The 13,938-nt window shown below is 41.8% G+C and overlaps 1 protein-coding gene across 1 annotated transcript; it reads left to right on the forward strand.

Annotated features, from left to right (window-relative positions):
• Positions 1-1,590: 1,590 nt before the first annotated feature.
• On the forward strand, positions 1,591-13,346 carry tnfsf12 (TNF superfamily member 12). Its single transcript, XM_040043599.1, has 6 exons — positions 1,591-2,453; positions 3,869-3,950; positions 6,124-6,183; positions 6,333-6,356; positions 6,450-6,577; positions 9,193-13,346. Exons 1-6 carry the CDS (start codon positions 2,202-2,204, stop codon positions 9,466-9,468), a joined length of 822 nt encoding a protein of 273 aa, XP_039899533.1. The 5' UTR covers positions 1,591-2,201; the 3' UTR covers positions 9,469-13,346.
• The last annotated feature ends 592 nt before the right edge of the window (positions 13,347-13,938 follow it).

Here is a 13,938-nt window from a genome sequence, read left to right on the forward strand (position 1 = left end):
TGTTGACTTTCAAGATCGCTGCAAGTGACCAAACTCTGTCTTTGACTTTTTACACAGTTTTGAATACTTTAGCCTCCACATAAATATACAGACCTCTGCTATATTTAACAGGACATGCACAGATCAAAGTACAAGTACCTGCTGCTAATAAGCCATGAAAAGCTAAAACAGAAAAGTCCACTGGTAGTTATTCAATTCAACTGCCTCAAGGCGCTGCAGCTCACATTGTTCTATTCGCCATGTGAGGACGAGTCACATTTCTGTGGAGTTTTAACCATGAGTAGTGCTAAGCAGGGGTATTTCTCAGTCCCTGTTTGGTGACTCTCCCACGCATCCCATCCACAGTAGCTGTCATAAGGCGGGGTACACTCTGGACAGTTCATCACATGACTCTGATACATACACTTGTGAAATGGAGACGTTCCATGTTTTTGAATCATATTCAACATTTCATCTTCTTCGATACAGTGCCCTGCAAATAAACGTGATATACTAGGATGCAAACAAAAAAATATATATTTATCAATAGATATAACATTTGCATAATCGTCCACAGCGCTTGACATCTGCTTGCTGAAATGTTAGACTGTCCTTCCGTGCAGTACATTTAAGGGTTTTCTTCCATTCCTGCAAGTGGGCCTTTGCAGATTTGCTGCGTGCTCCTGATCAACATTCACTCTGAATCAATGACTGCAAACTCACCAAAGTTTGAAGCAAGAAACCCCAAATGAAAACATTTCCACCGCTATGCTTTACAGATGGTTCTTCTCCTGAAAAGCCACATTGGGTCCAAACAAGTCTACTGCTCCTGTGGCCAAACAGCTCTGTCTTTCATTGGGCTGCCCAGAGCATGTTATTCCAAAAGTCTCTGTGTTCACCTATATGTTCACTGGAAAACTGTAGATTTATTCTAATCTTTTTGGGCAGGAAGTTATTTTAACCCTAACCTTTCATTTTCACACAAATGTGCACAAGGATGCTCATTCTCACATACGTGTGCGTGCGTTAGACGTTCAGATCGGCAGGTGAGGTGCCAGCAGTGCTGTCCAACAAAGGCTGGAAAGAAGAAGAAGACAGTATGTGAGCAATGAAAGGTTTGTTCTTCTTTAAGAAAAGCATCAGCGTGACTCCTCGGGCTACTTTTAAATTCAAGTTTGATTTTAATTTACTGTTTGATACGGTGCCTGCTGTGTGGGGCCTCGTAAAAAGGCACTAGATCAAGAACGCCTTGTGTTCGTTTTTCAACTTGGAGGGAGTTACACTAGAGCTCTGAAAAGCGCCTCATACCCCTGCTATTTTAATGAACAGCGTCATTTTGTAAATGTGGCTTCAGCAGCGTGCTTGTTTAAAATGATTCAACGCGCTCTCCAGAAAATATTTTAGGAGTTGCAGCGATCTAGTGGTCAGGACACAGTGTCACCACGTGAAATTCTCTGAAGATAAGAACCTCTGTGCTTTGTATAGAAGGAGCTGGTACTCCTGTTTGAACCCACTGTCCTTTTGTTCCCTGGAACGGTTTATCTTTTTTTCTTTTCTTTTTATAAATTCAATTATGAATGAAAACTTTGCTCTCTGGCTCACCTGTTGATGGCACAGTGGAAACCAAACGTGCAGCGTGCAGATCGTGAGTCTATACAGCCACCGTGTGGTTGCACACGGCACTGTCGCGGACATGAATGGCACATATTTGGAGTTGATGAGAGTGATTTGACAAGCAGCGGAAGCCTCGCGTAAAGCTTTCCGTGCGCTCCCCTCGTCGATTTTCACGGCGGCTGCCAGCTGGTATCAAAAATTCAGGGCGCACGCAAAGTTCGCCTCCAGCAGAGAGTGTGTGGCTGCGTGTGTGTGCGTCTCTCTCAGCGCGTGTGTGTACATTCATGTGTGCTCGGTCTGTCTGTCTAATAGACTGACCCCCCAGCACGCCGTTTAAAGGGAAGACAAGAGAGCTGAGTCAACGAATCACAAGGAGAAGGATGCAACAGTTGATGTGCGCCAGTTGCACAGTTTTCTTGTATTTGGAGACGGCCTGCACACACGGAGGATGGTGGCCGTGATTTGATCAGATGTTTTTGCTGCTTTGCTTTCAAACTCATCTGCCAGATAAAGCTAAAAGTTAAAGAGCAGATCCTACAGAGCGGTCACAGCCTGTCCTCTTATTGCCAGACTGGACATTTGGACTGAAATGCATTTGGAGGGACTTCATGCTCTGCTGGAATGGAGTTGAAGCGGGGGATTTCGGATGGTCTGCGGCGGTGATTAGCAGCGCAGTCTGCACCAATATGCATCGGATTCTGCAGAGGAGACGAGTGCGCAGGCTGCGGGTCGTCTGGGCTTCTCTGGCCCTGGTGGCTCTGTCTCTGGCCGCATGTAGCGCGCTGTTTACGGCGTGGACTTTGCGACAGACGCGGGACCTGTCTCAGTCCTTCAAGATCCTGCAGGACCGACTCGAGCAGGTTTGTGTCATACTTTAGAAAAAGACCTTAATAATTCGAGCGTGCAGACAGCCCCTCTCCGTCTTTGCACCAACAATAATATTTACTCTCCTGCAACTTTTTTTTTTTTTTGAAAGACCATCAAGTGTTTCTTATGTAACTTCTTTTGTGGCTGCGGTTACGGGAATCTTGGCTGGGGGCATATGGACAAATCCACACTTCACCCTCCCCCTTTTCTCTCGCCCCTCGCACGTAGACTACTTATTCTCTCGCACCATTTCTCTGCTTGGCACTTTTATTACTCGCCAATAAGCGCAGTCAAATTGTGCCGAGTTGTTGCTTATTTTTGTGTCCGCCTCCCCCTGTTAACCACCTCCACCCCCATTCTCCCCGGGTGGGGGGTCATGATTAATTACTCTGGTGCCAGTTGTGCTCCTTTTTAATAAAAATCTAATTTTACTGGAAAGCCTCAGCTATTTGGCGTATGCCCGCTCACCCCACTGCCTCGAGTCTGCCGGGGACTCGAGGCGTGAAACGGGCTGCACGATAAAGCGTGGCAAGTGTAAATCATTTTCAGCCCGCACAAGCAAACACTTCTAAATCTCCTGCAAAGTGCAGCTTTCCTAAACTTTTTTCCACTCTCCTTCTTTTTCTGTTTTGCACTTGCAGCAAATATCCGACACTAGATTGCATCACAAGACAAATAAATTTCCTAAAGGAGCCAGAATGGAAATTCTTCTTGTTTTTTTTTCTGTTTTTGAGTTCAGTGTATTTCACAAAACCAGATTGCAATGGATTTTATATCAGGAGAAAGAGAAGGGGGGCCAAGAAACCTGCACATAACACAAATACCCCCCAAAATTGGACGCGTGGAGTGTTGCTGGAGCCCTCCCCAAGGGGGCCCCTGTTCTGTCCATTTGACCGTTAGCCAACTTCTGATGAGAGCCAGTGAGTGAACGTCTGGAGGGTGCACTGCAGCTCTCTCGGCCTGCTTTTCCACAGTAGCAGTAAATTTAAACATACTTCTTCCCCCCTCCTCTGGAGCAGCTTCTCCTCTTACTCGATTTAGGCCTCCTTCGGTCACCCAGTGGAGTCTCCCCCCCCCCAGCCACCTTCCAGTTGAGGGTTTAAATCCTGTCTGGCTTGACAAAATCAATTTCTTTCTTGCGGAAAAAAAATGACATGTGAAGAATTCGAAGTGCTGAAAACATGCATTAGGTGTCGCAACCAGTCGCTGAGGAAGTGGTAGATTTACAGCTAGAATGGCAGCAAAGGGGGCAGGATACTGCCAGAGACCAGTCTGCTGCTTATGTGGCTGGCAGGAAATAAAGGCTGTCTGTGGCCGTGAGTGGGTTCTGTGCCAGAAAAAAAAAAGTTATGAGAAAAATAACTGGCCGTTTGTTAATAGCTTGGTTTTTTTCTGTGTGTTTCAACAGGTCAACAAACAGAGGAAGGCCATTGTTCAGCTGATCCTGGAGAAGAGAGAGCTGCTGGTGGGGCATCGAGTGAAGAGAGATGGTACTAGTGCTGTGATATACTGTTAATTTGGTATCGATCCCATACCAAGTAAATTCATGGCCAGTGTTTCAGCAATACTTTTAACCTCTAAAGGCAGCTTATGTAGCAGATTTATGTGATGAATCATCAATTTGCTAATTCCTAACACATTTTAATGGTTAGTGATGAGTAGTTACTAAGAGAAAACGCACCTTTCATCTTTTTATGTATTTTGAAAGTGATTTTTTGAGGACCTGGAGTCTAAAAGTGTCCATCTCTAAAGCACATGAGCTTCTGTTGTTTAAATGTGCTGAAGTCTGTAGATAAAACAGACGTTAGGCCATTTTTCACAGTAGATGTTTGCTATTTTTCCTTTTCCAATAAAATAATTTAACACAATTCAGTTGGCTACACACTGAACTTAGTAGGACATTAAAACCTAACATCGATCCTATCGCGCCAATACCAGCATTCGTATCGATACTATCGATATTTGGCCCAATCCGCCCAAATCTAGATGGTACTGCGTCTCGAAAGCCTGCCAAAGCCTGACATTTTTCTTGCACTGCAGCACCACCGGCATGTATAAGACATCCTGTCCTTTCAGCTCTCCAAATTGCCACAGACACAGTCTCCTTACCAACTGTTGTTTTTTTAGGAAGAACATTTAACGCAGAGCGCTGGCCAGTCTTGGCCCCACATGCCACTTTGGTCAGGTCTCGCGGGCCGCAGGCACTACCCGCTGCTAAAAGTTGACACAGGAAAAAGTAGGCAGCTGGAAGACTGTTTCAGAAATTACAGGTCTGACCAGAGTGGCCTCGAGTCCCAGAAAAAAAGCAGCTGGCGCGGGCGCTGGGGGCCTTGTTGCACGCTTTCGGGCAATGAAATTGATTTTTTTCCCCACCGCCAGAACACACGACTGACACAGCTATGATTTGTTGTGAAAGCGGTGATATTTGATGACCTATCATTGCTGTATTTATAGCCTCTGCTTGCGTCACCATCACGGGACTGCTTGATTGTCCACGTTTTGCCCGAGAGTGAACCCACACGAGGGCTTTTTAAAGGGGATTAGAGTCTAGATTTCACCAGTGTATCTGTATTGATATCCTCTAAGTGCTAGCTTATTGGTTTTAGTAACTAATATCTCATTAAACTGACAGAAACTCATGGCTGTCAATGGAAAAAAAAGAAGAAAAACGAGGGAATAAGAAGAGCAAACAGCTTTTTCCAGCCTTGCCTTTCAGCAGGACACTGCTGTTATGTTCTCCTCTGAAAAGACCGACAGCTTAAGTCGAGAAAATCTGGCCAGCCTGAGGGCTTTACGCTCGGCCATAGCAAATCCAAAGTCCACAGGGTCACCCACATGTGAGTTATTTTCACAGGGGCTCAATATTCCCGAATGATGACGGTGGGGGGGCGTTTGGCCCGTCTCATCCTGAAACATAAAGTGTGTAATTCACAGTTCATACACAGAGTTGTATCAGTGTTTGAAATCGGCTGGATTGTAAGGCAAAAAAACCCTAAAAAAACTTTTAGTGGGGAATAAGAGCAGGCGGTCATCAGTGCTGTGCTTTATTTATTGCAGCTATCTGAGCCTGTTCTTGGATGAAGCTGGCTGTTGCTTCACTCTGTCACGCTGCAGCCAAAGACCCTCTTTGACTCTCCTGTTCCTGCACTTCATTTTTTTTGCTTAGCCTTTTAGTTCTTCAGCTTTGCCTTTTAATGCCTGTCCTTTTCTGCTTTATCGGTCACTTTCCCCCTGTCCATCTTGGGGGTTTTATTGGTTTTCTAATTTTTTTTCACCCTTCCTTCCAATCAGATCTCTCCAGCCTCCTTCCTTCCATCCAATCTCTGTATTCAGTATTTTCTACATGACTGCGACCAACTGGCTCCAAGATTAGCTGCTAAACGTGTGTGTGCGTGTGGTGGTGAGGAGGCACGCGCTTCTGACCGAAAATAATAGTTTGAGGAAATATTATTGAAGCACGTGAAAGGAAATCCTTTACCCATCTGCTAACCCTGTTAGAGCCAGCCAGGTCTGGATCTGAATGGCACCAAATTAACGCTTCATGTTATTAGACAGATAGAGATGGGGATGATTGCTTTGTCCAAATAAACTGTTCAAGAAAAAAAAAACCACAGACGTCATTTTTATGTGCATTCAGTCTCCTTTCCTGCCTCCCTTTTACAGAGAGGACGTCGAAAGCAGGGAGGAGTGGAAATGGAAGGAAAGCGGCGTCTCATTTTGAGAGTAAGTGGCTTGGCAGATCTCTCGTAGCTGTCTCGTGTAGCATCTGCTGAAGTGTTTTCAATCATATACCCCTATACAATTGCACTCATAAAATCTTAATTGACTTTCCCTTTTCCTTTTCTTTCAACATCGCTTTTGCTTTCCGTCAGTAACCAAAGTCTCCTCTCAGCAAGGTAAGAGTCGTAAAAGTGAAGGACAGAGGTTGATCTTTGAATCTTTTGTCTCTGAGAGGAATGACCTGGGATGTGTGTGCGTGTGTCTAACAGTGGGAGAAGGTGGGGTGATCAAGGGCTGGGAAGAGAGGACGCTGAATATGAGTAAAGCGGTGAGGTACAACAAGGAGCAGGGCACCTTCACCGTGGAGAAAGCAGGCGTCTACTTCCTGTTTTGCCAGGTGAGTTTCTGCTGGGAGCGATAGTTTATTTTGAGCTGCAAACTCTGCATACAAGGTGTGGCTATTAAACAAGGAGTCTGGGCTTATCTAAGCTAACCCAGCATTAGTCTGGGACTGTCTGGCAGCCGCACCTCTACCTTAAAGCTGAACCAGTCACAACTTTTCCATTAATAATGGCTCAAATGAATGTGGGCAGTATTAAAGGTAGCTCAGTGGTGTGCTTTGAACCCAGACAGAGCGCCTCTGAGTGGAGTTAGCATGTTTTCTCTTTACACAAAAGAAAAAAACACCAGGTTAGTCCTGCCTGTTTGTGTGTGATAAACTGTACAAAATCAAAATGGTTCCCAGTTGGCAGCTAGCTGATGTACACAGTGATATGCAAGCAAAGATGAAGTAAAGATCCAGATATTTCCCTCAGGTTCTGGTGAACTGTAAATAAAAGATGCCCACATCTTTTTTTTTTTTTTTTTTTTAAAGTTCAATTTTCCACCAGTGTTAATTTCATTGTCAAGTAATTTCTCTCAACGACCTTTTTCATTGAGAGAAATAATTTTACTGATGCTTACGTCTGCGAATAGGAACGAGATGAAAATATTCTGGAGAGATGAGATCCAAAGACAAATAATTAAGTTGTAGAAAGGCAGAACATGTTTGGCAGCGATCCAGTGGTTAGATGCTAACAATCGATCAGCCCTCGGGCAACGGTACAGCTTTTTTTTTGGAAACAGAACTCAGAAATCTCCCTGTTTCTTATTAAAATGTGACAAAATGTTAGTGCTTTGGACAAAGACAAGAGCAGACATATGGACACATTTGATGTCAATAAAAGTAGGACACCAAACTACGCCACACTTTTACGCTTCATATTTTAATCAACTGAATCACCTTTAGATTTAATATTTATTATAATTTTATGAGATTTATTCGATTAAAACTGACTATGACTTTAGACTTATGACTAGAATTATATCAAAATTTGCACTGGTTGCTGAAGAACATAATTGAACTGGAGCCCATCTGCTTGCGCTAGCTAGCTTAGTTAGCATACCTTGCTAACTAAGCTAGCTAGCTGTTCACTTTTAATATAAACCCTTCAAAGAAAATTTGGTTGCACAGTATTAATGTCCTCTGCTTAAGGTTTTAAAATTCATAATGCTACTGTAAAACAATATTTTTGCAGTAATGTTACAAAACAAAAATCACTGGCTAATGAATTATAGCTCACAAGTTGTTAGTCAGCAAGCACACCTTGGCTAATCCTCCTTTCTGGAACTTGGTATGACAAATGTTTACTTAAGTTTTTAATTCAAATGAGTGACTAAGTCCATAAACTCAACAGGAAAGTGTTTAAAGAGGTCAAGAAAGAGACATTTTCCCTTAAATGTATATAGGATTAGAATTATTTTTGTACCTGTATCGCCCCCTGGTGACTATTAAAAAGAACACAGGCTAAGTTACTTCTACATTGGCTTCACTCTTTAAACCCTGAGGCTTTGTACTGTTTACAGTTACACATTAACCAGTATGTAATGCAGCAAACAAAGTCGACATTGTGTAATGTATTTTTAGGGAATTCAGTTTTCGCTGACAGTGAATTATTTCCTGGAACGGGCAGCTCTGTTGAATTCCTTTTATGACAAAATGATTAAGAAACCCACATTCGCAGTAAGAGGAGTACACTCTTACAGGAAACAAATCAAAAAAATCAAAGTCTTTGTCATCTGCTGGTGACTGATGACATAAATTCATCTTTTTTTAACTTTTTTTTTTTTTACAAAGTCATATAATGAAGTAATTCATTATATGACTTCCCTTTAACCTGACTTCTTCTGAAACCACATACTGTGTCATACTTTGTGTTTGCGATGGGCACATCCATCTTTTATATACAGTCTATGGAAAAGACCAAAACAGAGTCAAAATGAAAATGTTTTGTCCCAAAGGTATAAATGCAGCTTTAAAGTTGATTAGGTATCTTTATATTATTTCACAAAATTCTATATTTTTATCCTGCCAACTTAATTTCAAAAAACAATTTCAGACTATGGTTGGGTAATAATTTAAAGTGAAATTAAAGTAAACTGAAACGGGTTCATGGGATGGTTAAGACAAAGTTCAAACACTGACGATTCTGAGAAAGATGAATCCAGCTGAAAACATCTTAAATAAAACAGAGATCCAGGTTAAAGCATCACACCTATAAAAATACATTTCTTACTTTTAGTCTGGTGAATTAGGCTCCAGCCCCCCTGTGACTCTGAATTGGATAGGTGGAAGAAAATGCATGGATGGTTGGATAGTAGGGTGAATTAAAAAAGTCTGCATGCAAAGCTAGAAGCAAGCTTTATTTAGCTCGAGCAGTCATAGTGTAGATGTATGAATCATGTTTTTGGAGAGCTGGGTATCAGGTTTTGGGTAATCTCAAGTATCCAGGCCTTCCTCCTTGTCAGGCTGACAGAAGTCTGGAGAAAATCTAAGCAAAAGGAAAAAAAAAAAGAGAAAGAAAAAGTCATGAAATCCCGAGACAGTGTGCTTGGGTTTCACATGAATACTCCAGAAACAAGTTCTCCCTCTGCTGACCTGTTCATGAGAGATCATCTTCTCTGTCCATTCAGGTGTTGTTCAACGAGCAGCAGTCTCAGTACGTGAAGCTGGACGTGGTGACCCTTGGCTTGAGGGCTCAGAAGCTGCAATGCATGGAAGGCTACGGGACAACCCCCTCTGCCGGGCCGCACCCTTTCCACTTCCTGAAGCCCTGCCAGGTGTCCGGCCTCCTGCGACTGGACAAAGGCACGGAGCTGCAGGCCATTACGGGCCCGTCCTTCAGACTCCACAGCGTAGGCAATCCCTCCGCCTCGCCTCACGTCTTTAGCATCTTTAAAGTTAACTGAAGCGCACTGTGGAAACTTTTTGTTTGTTTTTGTTTGTTTGTTTTAACGAGTAAACAGACTCATCAGAGAACTAACTTGTTTTTGTGCGGACAAGATTGTTTTATAAATGGTGAAGCTGTCATAAGCGGTCGAGGCATCGCTTAATGCTACGGCTTCTTCCCAAAGACGTTAATTTGAAAGACAAACCCTGACATTTGGGGAAGCTGTTGTGGATTTTTTTTTCCCTCTGGACTGCAGAGCTGTTTTGGAACGCAGATTTTTGGAATAAAACCAAGGCCCGCGGTGAATGTCTGCCGAGGGAACAGATGTGATGGGAGCTGTTCTGTAGATAAAGGGCTTCATATAAAAAAGAAGAAGCAGAAGAAAACTCCTTGGATGTTCATCTTAGCCTGTGTATTACGCTATAAATTGTGCTTAAACTCTTTATAAGACTATGAGTAAAGCTGTGCATGCACCTTCCACTTCCACAGCTGAGAGCACATCTGCAAGCGGCCTACACGAGTTGTCATATATTTTATACAATGTAGCGTCAGTGTGTATGAAATCTTACAAATCAATTTTGTTTCTGTTTATACTGATTTTATAATATCAATGCAAGCATTTTCTTTAAATACTTTGGATATATTTTACACACATTTTACATTTTATCAAGGAGATGGTTTGGGCGGTGTTTTAAATGCCATGGATGTGAATTTGTTATCTTTTGTAAGGTTAAAATGATTGTTTGTATACTTTGTTGTGCAAGTTATACCGAGCGAAGCATAGAGCTTTAAATATAGCTTGTCCTTACTCCCTCTTCTTCACCTGACTGATGACCATTTTTCAAGAAATAACCTGATAAAACTGTTAATTATTCAGCCAAAATACAGATAAAGCTGTATTATAAATGAAGTTAATACATTTTCCTTTTTTTTCATCACGTTGGCAAAGTATAGATGCTTATGTAAGTTATTCACAAAGAACTAACAGAAAGAACATCACAAAAATGAAATGCACTGCCATGAAATTGGTACACGCCTTCATGCACCCCTGAGCGAATTCATATAAAAACAGCCGTTTCCTGTCAGCCTCAGCTGGATGTTTTTGTTTTGCAGTCATTGTTGTGGCTGATGATGGCTCTTTAATGGTCGACTGCGCATGTAGGCACGATCGGTTCACGTACAGCAAACTCTGTGTTATCTTATTTGGCAGAAATCTATGCATTTTCTGTTCTTTGTGACCATTTGAAAAGCTTTCATTAATCCAATTCAGGGTCACAGCAGTGCTGGAGCCAATCCCAGTTGCCATAGGGCGAGGGGTGGCCCCGAAAAAACTAACAAAGAAACTGTATATGCGTGACTAAAACCCAAATTTTCAACAGATAATCTTATTACACTTAGTGATTTCCTTTAAATCTGACTGAAACCTCTTAGAAGGAGATCCAAATACTTTCATGCCTGAGAAATCCTCTGTCATGGATATTCACACCTCTCAAATGAACCTGCTCATGTTAGTAAAACATTTTCTACTTTTATTGAAGATGCTACCCTGCACCTGAACACATGGAGCTTCACAAAGTCATTTCCAAGTTACAAAATAGATTATTAAACCCTTCTGCTAATCAGCCCTCTCAATGCGGTAAACAGTGTGCAACATTAGCACTGCTGATTGCAGACCAGTGACGTCCAACCAGAGATTCTTGTACACCAGGATATAACTCTGCAGTTTCAGAGAGGTAACAGAAAGCCATTTTCTTACCAAGTTTGGCATTGTAGGAGCGCTGTGAGAGGACATGCACACCTTGGACACCTCTCTCTACACAGAAAAGCCCCATGCACAGTCTGATATCCTCGTGTCAGTGTTGTTCCTACATCATCATAATAACTCTGGCCCAGGATCAGCATTGCACCCAACCAGTGACGTTGTCTGAGTTAGTTAGCATTCAGTTAGCATTAGCCAAAAAGTTAGCTAATTTAGCAAACCAAGATAAATAAACTAAATTTGGCTAACAGCAAAACTAACCCGATAATATGTTTGTTATATTTTATAAATGAACAAAGAAAACACTTGACATGCTGACTATTTGTTCTAGAAGAGAGGTTTATTTTAACAAAGGTATGGTTTTACTTTTTTCTCCATATTTTAAAGTTATGCGATCACAACAACATGCTTGGTCAGTTGCAATTTTGATACTGGACTGACATCATTATGATAATGCAGTGAGAACACTAACACAGGGATATCAGACACGCCAGCCTCCTGGCAGATTCAAACCCAGACGCTTCTTGTTGTAAGGTAACAGTGCTAACCTTTGCACCACCATGCAAGCCCTAACTAATCTACTACATAAGTTAAATGCTAATAGGTTCAAAAAGTTAGCTGGTACTGAAATGAAGAGCCAATGAAAGTTTATATCAAAAGGAAAGAAGCATCGGGACAAAGTTAAAACATGAAAGAGCAGCGATGAGGCTGCTGCTAAGGGCTAAGCTAAAGGACCCACGACAGCAAAAATATGAACAAAAGCAACCACATATGTTACTTCACATTTATCATTTTTGTATTTTAACCAGTTAGTAAATGGTTAAAACAGATACCTAAAAGTAAGAAATAGTGAACTGAAAGTTATGGATTAACAGTAGAGGGTAAATACCAATGGGCTATATTGTGAGTGTTAAACAGCTAAAATTAAGTATAAATTAAGAAAAGGAAATTAATGTCATTTGTCCATTTATGCAATGGATAAATGACTTCATCACCCACAGTATGCGTTAATATTGTAGTATCAGGGTCAGAATTTAACAAACTGGCCCTAAAAACTGACCCTTTATTGTTTAAAATTATTTATAACAAAGGCAACCAGTGAAAGGGTTACCAGAGCTCATCTGGGCACTGTGGGTATGCATGGATCTGACAAAAACGACTGAGAGTCATTGCTGTAGTCTGTCCTTTTACCCTTTTGTGGCTTCATTTTTATTACAGTGAATTTATAAAAGCCAGATATTAAATCAGTTGTGTGACACCAAAAGCAGAAACATGGAAAAGATCCAACATCAATTTTCAAGGGAGTCGTTCCAGGTTAACCTCGGAAAAAAAGAAAAAAAAGGGAGTTCTGGTTATTTGGTGTCTGACTGCAAAAGAGAGGTGAATAGTGTCATACTGAAAGTTACATTTAAGAGTTCAGTTTAATATCTAAAAGCTTTTAGTATTGGGTTTGTTTTACTTTTATATCCTTCTGGAAATATAACTCCTTCCATTCTCTCATACGCTGCTGGTTTCCGTAATATTCCTTGCTACAATGCAAACAGTGTGTATTTCTAGCCGTGGGTTTCTGCACTCCCACTCTTGTTTATAAGTAGTTTTTGTGGATGGACCACATTGGTTTCTCCTCAGCACTTTACTGCAGCGATCGCAGCGTTTTTAATTGGAACCAAACATTTATGTTTTCAAATGGAAAAAAACGTCCGATTCTGCAGTGCAGACGATATATCCTGTTTGATTTCCTCATCATTTTCCTCTTTCCTCTTTATGTCTCAGTCATCCCCCCCTCCACATCCCTGTGCACCTCATACTTCCCTGTCAGCACCAATCAGACTACACACACACACCAACAACCCTCTAAATTTTCACTTCCTGAATCTGAACCTGAACCACATAGCTTAAAGTCTTTTGAGGAAAAACATGCCTCATCCCACCCCCGCCACCACAAACACACACACAACACACACATGAACACTTCCCTGCCCCAATTCCTTTTTCTCTAAATGTCAAAGTTTATTGCCATCTCGGAAAATTCTGTAATGTTGTGAAGACGTTCTCTGTAAAATGATGATGTATGCATTGCCTAAACATTGTTAAGTTTCCACTTTGTTCACACTTTGAAATAAACCTTCCTTACTGTTTTTGAAAAGCTCAATTTCTTTTAAGAAAGAGACTCAAAAATAGGTTAATGGGAAGCATAAAACAGCTAACAAAGCATATGCCAATTTAGAACCATTATCCTGCTCAGCCTTGAATATTGGAGAGGAGAATGACTCCATACATGATGGAAAATGGATATGTGAACACCTTGATCCAAAAGAGAGGCATTCCATGCTTCACGGGATGCCTGGAACACAGAGGAGTCCTAGGCCAGATGACACACAAATCCAGGTCAAAGAAAAGCAATCTGACAGTAGTCTGGCTGGACTTGGCTGGACTTTGTAGACATTCCTCACAATCTCGTCAGAATAGCCATAAAGTATTACCACGTCCCAGACCGCATCAAGGGAATGATCTGTAGCTACCTGCGAGGGATCAAGCTCCGCTTCAAGACCACAAACTGCATCACCCAGTGGCAGCACCACGAGAAAACGATTGTCACTGGTTGTGCAGTCTCCCCCAGCCTATCATCCTGTTATGAACCTCATGAAAAATGTAACCAGAGACTCGGCGAAGAACTGAAGCATCTGATAACCAGCAATAAAGGACTTCGTGGATGACCTTATAATCACA

This window comes from Simochromis diagramma, unplaced genomic scaffold (genome assembly GCF_900408965.1).
Source record: "Simochromis diagramma unplaced genomic scaffold, fSimDia1.1 OVJJ01000656.1, whole genome shotgun sequence".
Taxonomy (NCBI): Eukaryota; Metazoa; Chordata; class Actinopteri; order Cichliformes; family Cichlidae; genus Simochromis; species Simochromis diagramma.

Bases quoted from the DNA above. Each gene is read 5' to 3' on its own strand.
- tnfsf12 (XM_040043599.1), top strand. From the start codon at position 2,202: ATGCTCTGCTGGAATGGAGTTGAAGCGGGGGATTTCGGATGGTCTGCG. The intron at 6,184-6,332 runs GTAAGTGGCTTG...GCTTTCCGTCAG, and splicing joins AGCGGCGTCTCATTTTGAGA to TAACCAAAGTCTCCTCTCAG. The intron at 6,578-9,192 runs GTGAGTTTCTGC...CTGTCCATTCAG, and splicing joins TCTACTTCCTGTTTTGCCAG to GTGTTGTTCAACGAGCAGCA.